The sequence below is a fragment of the Polypterus senegalus genome, chromosome 1 (assembly GCF_016835505.1).
Source record: "Polypterus senegalus isolate Bchr_013 chromosome 1, ASM1683550v1, whole genome shotgun sequence".
NCBI classification, from domain to species: domain Eukaryota; kingdom Metazoa; phylum Chordata; class Cladistia; order Polypteriformes; family Polypteridae; genus Polypterus; species Polypterus senegalus.
In genome coordinates this window covers 333,138,643-333,153,179 of record NC_053154.1, presented here as the reverse complement: position 1 = coordinate 333,153,179, position 14,537 = coordinate 333,138,643, and the positions used below count along the sequence as shown (strand labels likewise).

The following is a 14,537-nucleotide window of genomic DNA, read 5'->3' as shown; positions in this document are numbered from 1 at the left end:
TGGCAGAGCATCACCAGAGAAGACCCTCAGCACCAGCTGATGTCTGTGAATCACAGACTTCAAGCTGTCAATGCATGCTGGGATATGCGACAAAGTCCTAAATATGTGCACTTTAATCACAAGCCTGAATTGTTTGATTTGTCATTTTAAACCATTGAGGGAAACCAAAGGGGAAAAAAACAAAAAAAACAAACAAGTGTCTTTGTCCCAAACATTATGGATGGCACTGTACCCACCTGCTCTATTCAACTTGACGTTATCGGGCTCTTACCCTGCGTTACATTTGTGGATCTAGCAGTTCTTCAATGTGTTTTAGAAACGTCTGAACTCCAGTCCAGTCAGCCATGCGTTCCAAGAGAACACAAATGTGCAACCCACTGAGGCGAACAGAAAGCACAAGCAGCTCTACTGGCACACTGAAAAGGGTCTGACAGGACTGTCACAGTTCAAGCAGCTGTCGGTGACAAGACAAGCCGATCAGAAAGCATGCGGGCGTCACTGCAACGCTTTGAAAGGAAAGACGGCTCGGCGTCACTGGTTTAATACCACGGGCCGTCAGTCCTCTACAAGCAGTGCTGGCCCACAATGCCGCAGTGGAGGTGAAGTGACAGCAACAATAACATTCGTTTCTATCACACATTTTGATACAAAGAATGGTGATTTACAGGACGTCAAAGACAAAGTTACAAGAAAAAGAGAAATAAAAATTAACATTAGGAAAGAGTAACAATGAATAAGAAACAAAGACAAAATGCATAAATAAAAATACATCCATATGATCTTGTAAAACACAGATCTATACTGTAGCAATTGTAACTGCTACACTTCAAGTTCAAGTTTATAGTGAAAACTGAATTTCTGATTGCATGCCAACCCCAAACTGTCGTCAGACGCCTTCCCACGGCGCCGAAAATGACATCCACTAATAAAAGTGATTTTTACAAAAAATGATCCAAAGAACGGGCAGCACGGTGGCGCAGTGGTAGCACTGCTGCCTCGCAGTTAGGAGATCCGGGTTTGCATCTCAGGTCCTCCCTGAGTGGAGTTTGCATGTTCTCCCCGTGTCTGCGTGGGTTTCCTCCGGGCGCTCCGGTTTCCTCCCACAATCCAAAGATATGCAGGTTAGGTGGATTGGTGATTCTAAATTGGCCCTGGTGTGTGCTTGGTGTTTGTGTGTGTCCTGCGGTGGGTTGGCACCCTGCCCAGGATTGGTTCCTGCCTTGTGCCCTGTGTTGGCTGGGATTGGCTCCAGCAGACCCCCGTGACCCTGTATTCGGATTCAGCGGGTTAGAAAATGGATGGATGGATGGATGATCCAGAGAAAAGATGCAGCCAAAAAAAAATTGTAATACTTTATCTACAATCCCACAAACTCCTCGTACATAAACCGATTCCAAACACCGTCCACCCTCTCCCAACATATACAGTAAACAAATGTCATAAAAATCAGGCACCCCAAAAATATCCCACAACGTCCACTCAATTTAGTCTTTTTATCAGATTATCATATCTCCCAATATTTCAGGTTTTCAGTCGCGCCAATCCCAGAATAAAAGATTTATGGCTCACACTGACTCCGGTGCCGTCCATCATCTAGTCCAGCGGTCGCCAGCTCCGGTCCTGGTTTTCATTTTAACCCTTTTCTTAATGAGTGCCCTGTTTGTGCTGCCAATTAACTTCTTTTGAATTCATTCAAAATTTAATTGCTCTTAAAGACTCAGACCCCTTAATTGTTTCTTTTTCCTTAATTAGCAGCCAAACAATAATGAGGTGCAAAATGAGCCCAAACAACTGGTGACCATCATACAATATCTGAAAAGAAAGAAAGGTCTCAGGAATGCTGATCTGCTCAGGTCCACCACAACATCATCACAGAAAAGAGAAAATCAACAAATTCAGAAATGTCTGCTAATGCACCACGAGAACAGCAACAAGCCACGGAGTTAAAGAACGGGTTTAATGAACGACAAGAATCGGTGCCTCATTAAGCAGCTGGTTGGAGTGAAATTGGTTGGAGTTTGAGGCCTTGACTTAGTTGGTCTTCTGTTGGCTCCCTCACTTCACATTTCATTTCTGTTTGGGTGCCATTAAAAGAAAGAAATGCAGCAATTCAGAGGAAGGAAGAAGAAATTCAGAGGAACAAATCTTAAAGCAATTCAATTAAAATGAAGTTAATTAGCAGCACAAGCAGGGCACTCATTAAGAAAAGGGTTAGAATGAAAACCTGCAGCCACGGTGGTCCTCCAGGACCGGACCGGACTTGGTGACCCCTGGTCTAGTCCACTTCCCTCAGTGTATCAGGAATCCTCAAGGTGGCCACCCCAAACTTGTGGTGCTCCATGAGAAACAATCTTTTTCCTGGCCTTAGACGGGTCACATCTTTCCCCTCCGCCATAAAGCTCGGGCCGTTTTTTCCCTTTTCGCGCTCCTTTTCGATAGTGCGTCCATTCCCATGGCACTCCCGGAAATCACAACGACAGCCTCATACCTCACCAAGGTCTTCCCCATCCAACCCGCTCATCTTATGCTACAGTGTGCTCAGACGGAAACAGGATTCACATAGAGAGACAAAAGACAAAAGAGAAACAAACTGATGTGGCAGCGCTGCAATTTTTAGTAGCATCCTTATGTCCAACATCACACTGTAATTCTCTAAAGAGGAGTCTGATGCTAAGGTCACATGGCTGAGAAGGCAGCACAAATAAAATAAAAATAAAAAAAACTGCAGGTAAGCAAAATCTGCAGGGGTTCAAGGCAGACCAAAAGACCACCCAGCCACCACTGGGCACTGTACAAACATAAAGGTACTTAAATCGTTCATCGCGGTTTCCAGGCTTCATCCAAGAGGATGTGCGTCTCGTGCACAGCTGGGGCACCCGCTTTCATTCCAGTACTGCAGAACTTTGATCAGGTGGTGTCACCCTGATCAAAGTTCTGTGATGCTGGAATAAAAGCGGGTGGTCCAGCTGTGCATGAGACAAAAAAAGAAAAGTAGAGAAGAGTAGAGACCCGCTATTGTAGTGTAGTAGATGTAGTAGTGGCGGTGCTGTCATCAAGTGTACAGAGTACAGCGAGAGTCTCTCTTATTAATAATTAAAAAACGGTTTACTTAAAATTACCTGATGAGATTAAACCAAATAATCTTATCGATTATAAAATTAGCACAATTGCCCTGCTCCATTTCAAATTCTCATACATTTACAGTGGCAACAAAAAGTATGTGAACCCTTTGAAACTATCCAATCGTCCATTCATTATCCACCGCTTATCTGAGGTCGGGTCACGGGGCAGCAGCCTAAGCAGGGAAGCCAAGGCCTCCCTCTCCACGGCCACCTCCTCCAGCTCCTCTGGGAGGACCCCCGAGTCGTTCCCAGGCCAACCGGGAGATATAATCCTTCCAGCGTGTCCTGGGTCTGCCTCAAGACCTTCTCCCAGTAGGGCATGCCCAGAACACCCCCTCAGGGAGGCATCCTAACCAGATGCCCGAACCACGTCAACTGACTCCTCTCAATGTGGAGGAGCAGCGACTCTACTCCGAGTCTCTCCCGGATAACTGAACTCCTCACCCTGTCTCTAAGGGAAAGTCCAGCCACCCTGCAGAGAAAACTCATTTCAGCCGCTTGTATCCGCGATCTTGCTCTTTCAGTCACTACCCAAAGCTCGTGGCCATAGGTGAGGGCAGGAATGTAGATCGACTGGTAAATCGACAGCCTCGCCATTTGGCTCAGCTCGCTCTTCACCACGACGGACTATTGCAGAGCATCCGCAGTAATGAAACTAAAGACTTAACGTATAAATTTGTTTTAAAATACAGTCTGGTTTAACTGACAACATGCAAATTATGAAATTGTTGTTGTGCATACTGAACACCTCATTCAAACATTCACAGGCGTAGGCTGGAGAAAGTCTGGGAACCCCAAGGCTGATCAACAAGGAAAGCTAATTGGAGTCCAACCAATGAAACAAGATTGGAGGCGTGGCCGAGAGATATTCTGACCAATGGAAAAACAGCCTACAACATTCTGAGTTTGCCATTCACAAGAAGCATCTGCTGATGTAAACGTATGTCTCAGTAAAAACTGAACTCCTTTCTATGTGTGAGCGTCATGACATGCGGCAGCCTTTACAGAAGCTCCGTTTGTTTTTATTCGGAATTACAGGGTGAGTCAAAATGATGTTAACACCAATGGTACTCCTATGTATCTACTTGTATACAATTTAAGTGCGACATATGATACATGTGAAGAACAGCATAGCAAACAAGATGAGACATTCCTGTGTATTATCTTGCACATACGAAGTATGTTTTTTGGATACATTGTTTCCGCCATTCAAAACTTATGTCACACATGTGCAATTGGGAGACGGCTGAAGGGCCTGAATTATAGTAATTCCACGGCAGACCAGGGGGCGGCGAGGTGCACTGACAGTCTCTCGCAATCACTTGCAGAGCATCCATGGGAAATCCAGCAGGGTTCCAGTGCCACTGATGACGTCACTTCCTGTTCCAGCGGCACTGAAGACGTAACGTCCGGTTCTCGGAATATAAAGCAGCCATCTTAGCTACCTAAATGAGCTCTGTTTTGGACTTGTATCTATGAGCATCTCTCATTCAATTAACCGTTTTGCAGCCAAGGCACAATATACGGGTGATTGCCCCAAACCTTTTTGAGGACGTCATAATTTTGACTCACCCTGTATTAATTGTTTTTAAATGTAATTAATGTTATTGATGTCAAGATTTGGCCTTTAGCTTGTACCCATACATTTATGAATGGATTTTTAACCTAAACTGAAGAGATGCTGCTGTCAAAACAGACCTGCGCACCGGCCCACCTCAACTGCCTCTCAGACAAGCTGTGAACTTGAGAAATGTCACACGATGAGCGCGAAAGATCTGAAGGCTGCATGCGTCCAAAATATCTAAGAATGTGGGAGACTCTGAGGAATGTAAAGTGGGATATATGAAACACTGCCGTATTCACCTTGTAGCACTGCGATCACCGGCGCACAAAGACCCCCGTTAAGCCCCATCAAAAGAGTCACTGGTTTGAAAATGAAAAAGGCGAAAGTTACAAGCTCATCTGGAGATGAAGGAGTCAGAGGTCTGGAGTGAGGACTAAAGTAAGGTGATAAGGATTCAGACCTGGCCTGAGTTCATATAATGAGAAATGTCCGATTGCTCACAACAAGTTGTTTGAACTGTTAGATCTCAGGATGAGGTACTGCGGCCTTTTGGGTACTGCGGAGAAGCGGCTTACACCTCTTATTTCAAATGATGTTTTAATGCTAGATGGGTTACATAGGGGGGCTTGAGATTTTTGAGAATGATTAGCACAGTACAACTAAAACTAAAATGTGTGATTAAGAAGGTGAAACGCAGAATGAATCTGTCCACGTCACTGGCCAGGACAGTAAGTTACGTCATCCTAGCTGACTCGGCCACAGATACTATTGATCTTAATGATGAAACATTCTGAACTTTTGGGACTCCAAAAAAGGAATATCAAGAATCGATCAGTCCTGTTCGTGGACACTACAAGCAGGACCTGCTCAGTTCAAATATTAACGGCTTCAAATATGAACCTGTGGCACAATCTGAGCAGCTCTGACCTCATTTTAATGGCAACTAAAGGCCTGCAGCATTGACTGCAGCAGCTCTCGGTTGTCCAAGCCAGAAGTTTTTAATGTGTGCTTGGGGTTACAAAATAATGTCAAAGAGTTTAGATAATCATCAGTCCACAGTTAGCCAAGCTGTGTATAAATGGAGACAATTTAGTTCTGTGGCTACTCTCCCTAAAAGTGGGTGCCCACCAATGGTGAGTGAAAAAGCAGAAGCACTATAGTCACCTACAGTTGACAGCTTTGCCGGGAAGCTAACTGCTGCTGTGTAGACATGGAGCCCCACAGGTAAAGTCATAGCATTTATTTCGGATAATGCACAAAGCATGGACTTTCGTTAGAATTTTATAAACCTCCAGACTGTTCTGGTATCCATCCTGGAAAGAAAGTGAAACCGAGATCCTTCACATATACTGCAGAAGGACAGCACAGAAATCATGTCTGTGTCCATCACAGTATAAGGGCAACGTGAGCTCAGGCTAAGCTAAATGTTGAAGAGAGGAGAATCCAGAGGACCCCAAAAGTTTCTGCCACCAATACACGTAAGCAGGCTTATGGAGCAGCAGCATCACAAGGGCAAGTGTGCGCAACACGGCGATCCTGAGACAGACGTGCCGAATACACTCACGTTTAAGTTCTCCCGTGGATAAGTCGGGACTTGATTTTACTGTATAATCATCAGTCCACAGTTAGCCAAGCTGTGCATAAATCGAGACAATTTAGTTCTGTGGCTACTCTCCCTAAAAGTGGGTGCCCACCAATGGTGAGTGAAAAAGCACATCACAAAACGCTCAATGGCATTAAAAAGAACGCTAAAGTAACAGCTAAAGGCTTGAAGGAGTCATTGGAAGCAGTTAACATCTCTGGTCACCAGTCTACCATACGCAAAACATTGAACAGGCTTGATGCCCAGGGCAGGATGCCAAGGACACCTAAAGACCACCTTTATATTCCACAATACTATTGGGAAAGTGTTTTGTGGCCTGATGAAACTATGGCTGAATTGTTCAGCAGTACACATGGCATAAAAAGGGCACCGCATACCAACATGAAATCATCATCCCAATGGTGGAGGGAACATCATGATTTGGGGCTGCCACCTTGGGGTCTGGAAAACTTGGCATCATCAAGGGGAATATGAAATCCCAAGTATATCGAGGTATTCTACAGGATATGTCAAGGTGGCTGTCCACCAGCTGAAGCTCAGTAGAAGTTGGTTTAAATATCAAAGTAAATGTACCACAAAAACAGAACAATTGCGTTTCAGAGGGGCCCATTCAGAGCCCAGACTTTAAGCCAATGAAGGATGCTACAGAAGGACCTCAAGAGAGTCTTTCACACCAGACCTCCTTATCAATTGTGTGCATGCCTGTCATGTAAGTATATTTGGAGAGCCATCAAAAAACCGGAGTCAAATTCCTATTATGTGTGCATACTTGTCCAATAAATGTGATTTTGATACGGCTGAGCTTAAGCAGATCTGTAAGGAAGAACGGTCCAGAATCCCTCCAGAATGCTTTAAGCAGGTCTGAACTGCTTGTTTGAGGTCACTGCTGCCAAAGGAGGTGCGACCGGTTAAACAAGTCCAAGGGTGCACTTACTTTATCCACAGCACATTGTGAACTTTTGATGGGTGTGTTCAGTCAAGATATGAAAGATAACTGTTTGAGCTTTATTAGCGTACGCATATTCTGATCGTCCAAACTTGTGACTTGGATGAAGATCAGATCACATTTCATGACCAATTAATGCAGAAAGCCAGGTCATTCCAAAGGGCTCATTCACTTCCTTTTCCCAGCCACTGTACATTGAGACATTCAATTTATTCATTTAAACCGACACAAGAGGGCAGTATTTATGCAATATATCATACCATTACAAACTGGAAATGAGAACAGAGGAGGATCCAGATAAACCTGAAGCTTGGTTAGGGAAGCATTTTGAGCAAAGGGGTGATCAACTCTACTGAGAATTCTGTAGTGAAGTACAAAAAGCAGACCATCTACAATGGTGGTAGCATGCTTGCTTTACATGTGGTAATACAAGCTTCGATTGCAGCACTAATAAGGAATAATGGATGATGAGCGATAGCTAGAAACAAAAAAACGGGTGTGCGGCATAAGACAAGGCATGATCCAACCAACACGGCTGATGGGCAAAGATGTCCACCAGCTAATCAATTATCCTGAGAACGACACGTGAAAGCAGCAGCACTATAGTCACCTACAGTTGACAGCTTTGCCGGGAAGCTAACTGCTGCTGTGTAGACATGGAGCCCCACAGGTAAAGTCATAGCATTTATTTCGGATAATGCACAAAGCATGGACTTTCGTTAGAATTTTATAAACCTCCAGACTGTTCTGGTATCCATCCTGGAAAGAAAGTGAAACCGAGATCCTTCACATATACTGCAGAAGGACAGCACAGGAATCACGTCTGTGTCCATCACAGTATAAGGGCAGCGTGAGCTCAGGCTAAGCTAAATGTTGAAGTGAGGAGAATCCAGAGGACCCCAAAGGTATCTGCCACCAATACACGTAAGCAGGCTTATGGAGCAGCAGCATCACAAGGGCAAGTGTGCGCAACACGGCGATCCTGAGACAGACGTGCTGAATACACTCACGTTTAAGTTCTCCCGCGGATAAGTCGGGACTTGATTTTACTGTATAATTTTTTTTTATAATGTCAGCTGTATAAGTCAAATGTGGAAAACTCACGCTACTGGTCCAAGAGATTATGACATGCTAACGCCCACCTGAGAGAGGAACCAGGGAGCACACAGCCTACGTGACCACACAGTAATACCCAACCTTTTCCGAACCGACGTTTGCACTGTTTTGTGTCTTTTTTGCGTCTCACACACCTTTATCGTAAGACACATCCCTTATCTACGATGGAGCATTCAAACACAAGTAAATATGAAGCTGGTTTTAAATTAGAAGTCATTGGAATGGTGAAAGAAGTTGGTAACTGCGCTGCTGCAACAAAAATCTAAGATTGGAGGAGGCAAGAAGATGTAAAAAAAAAAAAAAATTTATTATATATAAATACAACACACACATACAGTATATATACACATACATATATATATACATATACACACACACACACACACACACACACACACACAACACACACACACACACACATACATACATACATACATATATATATACACACACACACACACACACACACATATATATATACACACACACATATATAAGTGTTGTATTTCTGAACGAGAGTATAAGTCGGGGTCTGATTTTATGATCAATTTTTTGGGTTTCAAAGCCCGACTTGTACATGAGTATATACGGTACTGTATATCTAGATTATCCTTTCGCCATCGTCATCAAATTGTGAATGTCTCCTTGGGATTAATAAAGTGTCTATCTATCTATCTATCAGACATGGCACAGTCTGTAGAAAATATATACACACCGATGGTACCCAGCCAGGATTTCTTCAGCATACTCCCATATCCCAACAACCCAATACATTAATGGCAACTAGCTGTGCTGCCCGTCGAAGACAGTTTAAAATCGAAGTGGTCAACGTAGACCTCAGGGTTAACGCTTGCAATGCAGAGGTCTCTCATTTGCCATTTGGTATGAGATTCGTAAAAGCAGTGTAAATATTTATAAGGCGTCAAGTGTTGGAATGACTGACACAACAATTGGACAGATGCACAGACCGACAATTATCCTTTTAAGGTGGATAACCATCAAAATAGCCAATCAAACACAACCAGACCCTGGGTTCCATTTCAGTGGTTTTCAGCTCACCTTTGAGGAAGATGATGTAGCGTCCACTGTGGAAGCAGTCACCGCTGTGGACGACTCGCTCACCATGCTGGAAGGCCTCTGATTTAACACTTGCCTGGACATGCGACAATTTGGCCTATTAAAAAAAAAAAAAAAAAAAAGGTGGGACATTATTATGAGTAACAGACAGACTACAAGAGACAGAATATCGCTGAATAAGTGCCACGGGGTCTATGATGGAAAAACCGACGCCATCAAACTCAAATCCCCAAGGCCTACAGGGCAGACATTCAGGGTGAAAAAAGACACCTGGCAGAAGATCTCCACCGAAAGGTTCACACTTATTTTCTATGCCTGCTTGCTAAGTCATATCTGTTTGGGAAACTTGACATGATATCTATGCAAAAGGACGAAGGTCCAAGAATTTTAGAGTCCTGGTACTTCCTGTCCTGCTGTATGTTTGTGAGACATGGACGCTATCCAGTGACCTGAGATGAAGACTGGACTCCTTCATGCGTCTCTCTTTGGAGGGTCCTTGGGTACCACTGGTTTGACTTTGTGTTGCTCACGGAGTCCCAAATGAGGCACATGACCTGCATTGTGAGGGAGTGTCAGTTATAGCACTTCAGCCATGTGGCGCGATTACCCGAGGGTGATCCGGCTTGCAGGACCCTCATTGTTCAGCACTTGAGTGGCAGGACCAGGCCAAGGGGACGCCCACGTAACACCTGGCTGTGGCAGCTAGATGGTCATTTCCAGAGGGTGGGACTGGACCGCGTGTCTGTCTGGGGGGTTGGCCAACCAGGATGCTGTGCTATTTCATTATGTGGTGGGTGCGGCAATGCGCTGTATCAGTGCAGGCTCCCCAAACTGACCAGACAGGATTATGGACTTTTAACCAATAATAATAATAATTCATTTTATTTATAAGGCACTTTACATTTGTAGTAAACCTCAAAGTGCTACATAAAAAAAAATTTAAACAAAGACACATCAAGATAAAAACAAAGATAAAACAATAATTGGAGGCAATTTTGTTAATATGCTTTCCTAAATAGAAACGTCTTTAACCAACTGCCTGGTGTCATTTCCGGTCATATTTTATTAAGACGTGGTGATAAAGCAGGCATTCAAAAACACTTTCACTAGTCAGAAAAAAAAAAAAAAATTGTAAGCTTGTTGTACTCTGAGAATGCCAGTAGAAACGAAGAACTCAGGACCACCGCATTCACTATAAGGCCAAAAGTACTTGGACTCCTCCCGGCCAAATTTGTGAGTTCACGTGTTTCATGGTTTACATGTTTAACAAATCAAGAGCACATACAGCCTCGCAATCTCCACTGTGGCTTTAAACGTGGCACTGTCACACGATGCCACCTTTGCCACTGAAATTTCTGCTCTGCTAGATCTGCGCCGTTCCACTGGATGTGCTGCTGACTGCTGAAGCACCTAAAAACGGCCTCTCTTCTGTGCCATCACTTCAGTTCAAGTGCTCAGTAACGTTTGAGTGCCTTCCATTTTTGTTAACAAGATCGTTCTCTAGAGGAGATTTATTTAAGAAGATTTTAGTAAAAATATGTACGGTTTGGGATGTCATGTGTAGTGCTGATTGATGAAATTCATCAAAGCAGTTCTCGCAGTGAATTTACTGGGTTTGCCAAATATTCCCCATGCAGCAGGCTCAAACCATTTTTTTTTCCTAGAGCCCCATGATGCTTTGCAAGGCCAGCGTGATATCACAGAGCTGTAGCAGCCAAACCTGGATGGGACAGGCCACCTGAGTATATAACAACGATTCCAGTATTAGGACAGTAGGCTGAATCAACCGCTATTATCAGATGAAAGTCTTCTTCAGTATGCATTTAATAAGAACGGCTTTACTGGTGTGCTAAATATTGTTGGAAAATGTTCAGATACATTTAATTACAACACACACAGAAGGAAAGTGGAAATGCATTTGTCTCTTAAAAGGTCATATCTTGTATGGACTGACCTGTGTGTAATACGTGACAGCCTACCCAGAGTGCTGTGCAGTTGATGCAAAAATGAAAGAGTGAAGAACCCACATGGGTTTATTGTTGCGTAATTTGGTAGCCGTGGAAGTGAATGAATAAAAGCGTCTGGGACAAAGCAAGTATCCACTCTCAGGGGACAAGTCTTAGTGAGTTCATGCCTCCTGCTCCCGTTGTTAGCCGTCATCTCATCTGTATCTGTGGGGGGAGGGGGCAAGTCTCAGTGATTTTGTGCTTCCTGCTCCTGCTGTCACACCCTGTAGGAAATCGGACTGTTCGGATATTTTATCTTGGGGATTTACAGTGGCACAGTGGTTACCGGACAGGTCAGGTCACATTGTTGCCACGATAATCGGTCCAGCATATACACTTCTCTAGGGACACGTAAAAGACCACTGCTCCACCATAATCCACTCACAACGAGCTCAGTTTCTCTTTCACCACTGGCTAAAATGAATTTTCCAGAATGTTCCAAACATTTCCAAGATTTTGAATGAATTCACGTGGGGTATGCAGATCACTAGCTGAGGGCATACGACTCGATGGCTTCACATGTGGATTATGTGACACGAGTAATGGGAGATTTTGTTCATAGATGTTTCCGAAGTTTGGCGCCAAGTGTTGATCTCCACAGAACCCCATTCTATTAGATAGTTTGTTATCTCTATTCTGCAAAACAACATGAGATTCTAATTTGTTAACTCTGACTTGACTGCCTGGAATGTTGTTTTCTTCAAATAAAATCAACAAAAAAAAAACAAACATTTGTGTCGCCCACCACTTCAAACAACATGGGGTAACATTATTAAAAAAACAGCCACTATATGAGGACCACGCAAAAATAACGAGAATTTTTTTTTTTTTTTTTAAAGAGGTCCGTTAGTTCCAATGTTTGCCGCTAGGTGTGTTCACTACGAGACTGCCCTCCGCATCATTTGGCCAAGTGGCATCTCTGGGGAAAGGTCTGGAAGGTCAGAGTCTCTGTCACTGTCTTCGTCGATTTATCAATCAATCAACATTTACTTATATAGCACATTTTCATACAAAAAAATGTAGCTCAAAGTGCTTTACAAAATGAAGAATAGAAAAATAGAAGACACAATAAAAAATAAACATAAGTCAACATTAATTAACATAGAATAAGTAAGGTCCGATGGCCAGGGTGGACAGAAAAAAACAAAAAAAAACCCTCCAAAAGCTGGAGAAAAAATAAAATCTGTAGGGATTCCAGACCACGAGACCGCCAAGTCCCTCTGGGCATTCTACCTAACATAAGTCAAACAGTCCTCTTTGTATTTAGGATTTTCATGGAAGGACTTGATGATGATGGTCACGTAGACTTCTGGCTTTCAGTCCATCAATGTTGGAGCATCATGATGCTTTGAGTAGGTGGAGGTGGCACAGGCCACCACAATAAAGAAACCGGAAAAAGAAACAGAAGAGAGTGTTAGGGTCAGTACGGAGTTTAGAGCCACCATGAATAGTTATTATGAGGAACTGAACATAGAGTATCAGGATTAAGTTAAAGTGAAGTTATAAGAAGGCCATGTTAAAGTAATGTGTTTTCAGCAGTGTTTTAAAGTGCTCTACTGTATCAGCCTGGTGAATTCCTATTGGCAGGCTATTCCAGATTTTAGGTGCATAACAGCAGAAGGCCGCCTCACCACTTCTTTTAAGTTTAGCTTTTGGAATTCTAAGGAGACACTCATTTGAAGATCTGAGGTTACGATTTGGAATATAAGGTGTCAGACATTCCGATATATAAGATGGAGCAGATTATTTAAGGCTTTATAAACCATAAGCAGAATTTTAAAGTCAATCCTGAATGACACAGGTAACCAGTGTAGTGACATCAAAACTGGAGAGATGTGTTCGGATTTTCTTTTCCTAGTTAGGATTCTAGCAGCTGCATTCTGCACTCGTTGCAAGTGATTTATGTCTTTTTTGGGTAGTCCTGAGAGGAGTGCGTTACAGTAATCTAGTCGACTGAAAACAAAAGCGTGAACTAATTTCTCAGCATCTTTCAGTGATATAAGAGGTCTAACTTTACTTATGTTTCTTAAGTGGAAAAAATGCTGTCCTAGTGATCTGATTAATATGCGATTTAAAATTCAGATTACAGTCAACGGTTACCCCTAAGTTTTTTACTTCCGTCTTAACTTTTAATCCTAGTGCATCAAGTTTTATTTCTGATAGCCTCATTGAATCCATTATTGCCAATTACTAAAATTTCAGTTTTCTTTATTTAGTTTGAGAAAGTTACTATTCATCCATTCAGAAATACCAGTAAGACATTGTGTTAGTGTATCGAAAGAGTCGGGGTCATCAGGTGCTATTGATAAGTACAGCTGTGTGTCATCAGCATAGCTGTGGTAGCTCACGTTGTGCCCCGAGATAATCTGACCTAACGGAAGCATGTAGATTGAGAAGAGCAGTGGACCAGGATAGAGCCCTGTGGACCACTATATTGGATATCGTGTGTCTTTGAGATGTGATTACCACAACTAACAAAGAATTTTCCCCCTGCCAGGTAGGATTCAAACCAATTTAAGACACTGCCAGAGAGGCCCACCCATTGACTAAGGCGATTTCTAAGAATGCTGTGATCAATGGTGTCAAATGCGCACTCAGATCTAAGAGGATGAGAACAGATAAATGGCCTCTGTCTGCATTTACCGCAAGTCATTTACTACTTTATTAGTTTCTGTGCTGTGATTTGTTCTGAAGCCTGACTGAAGGTTTATTGAGGTGGTCATTTAACTGCATAATGGCTGCCTTCTCTAGAATTTTACTTAAGAAGGGCAGGTTGGAGATGGGTCTAAAATTTTCAAAGGCAGAGGGGTCGAGATTATTTTTCTTGAGCAGGGGTTTAACTACAGCAGTCTTAAGACAGTCTGGGAAGACCCCCGTATCTAATGACGAATTAACTATGTCAAGAATATTGTCAATTAGCACGTCTGATATTTCTTTGAAAAACCTGGTTGGTATTGGGTCAGGGACGCAGGTGGAGGGTTTCAGTTGAGAGATTATAAAATGTAATTCAGGTAAATGTATCCTGGTGAAAGCATTTAATTTGTTTATAATGGAGTACCAGGGCTTTGGAGGTTCTGCAGTGTTGGGGAGATAAACTATGTTA

The 14,537-nt window shown here is 43.0% G+C and overlaps 1 protein-coding gene across 10 annotated transcripts in view; it reads right to left on the bottom strand.

Moving 5' to 3' along the window:
- plekha7b (pleckstrin homology domain containing, family A member 7b) overlaps window positions 1-14,537 on the bottom strand; it is a 294,855-nt gene that overhangs the window by 125,652 nt on the left and 154,666 nt on the right. For all 10 annotated transcript variants that reach the window (XM_039738638.1, XM_039738665.1, XM_039738648.1 and 7 more), the window contains one exon: window positions 9,411-9,525. In XM_039738638.1, the coding sequence (XP_039594572.1) occupies window positions 9,411-9,525 (115 nt within the window). The remainder of the gene's footprint in view (window positions 1-9,410; window positions 9,526-14,537) is intronic.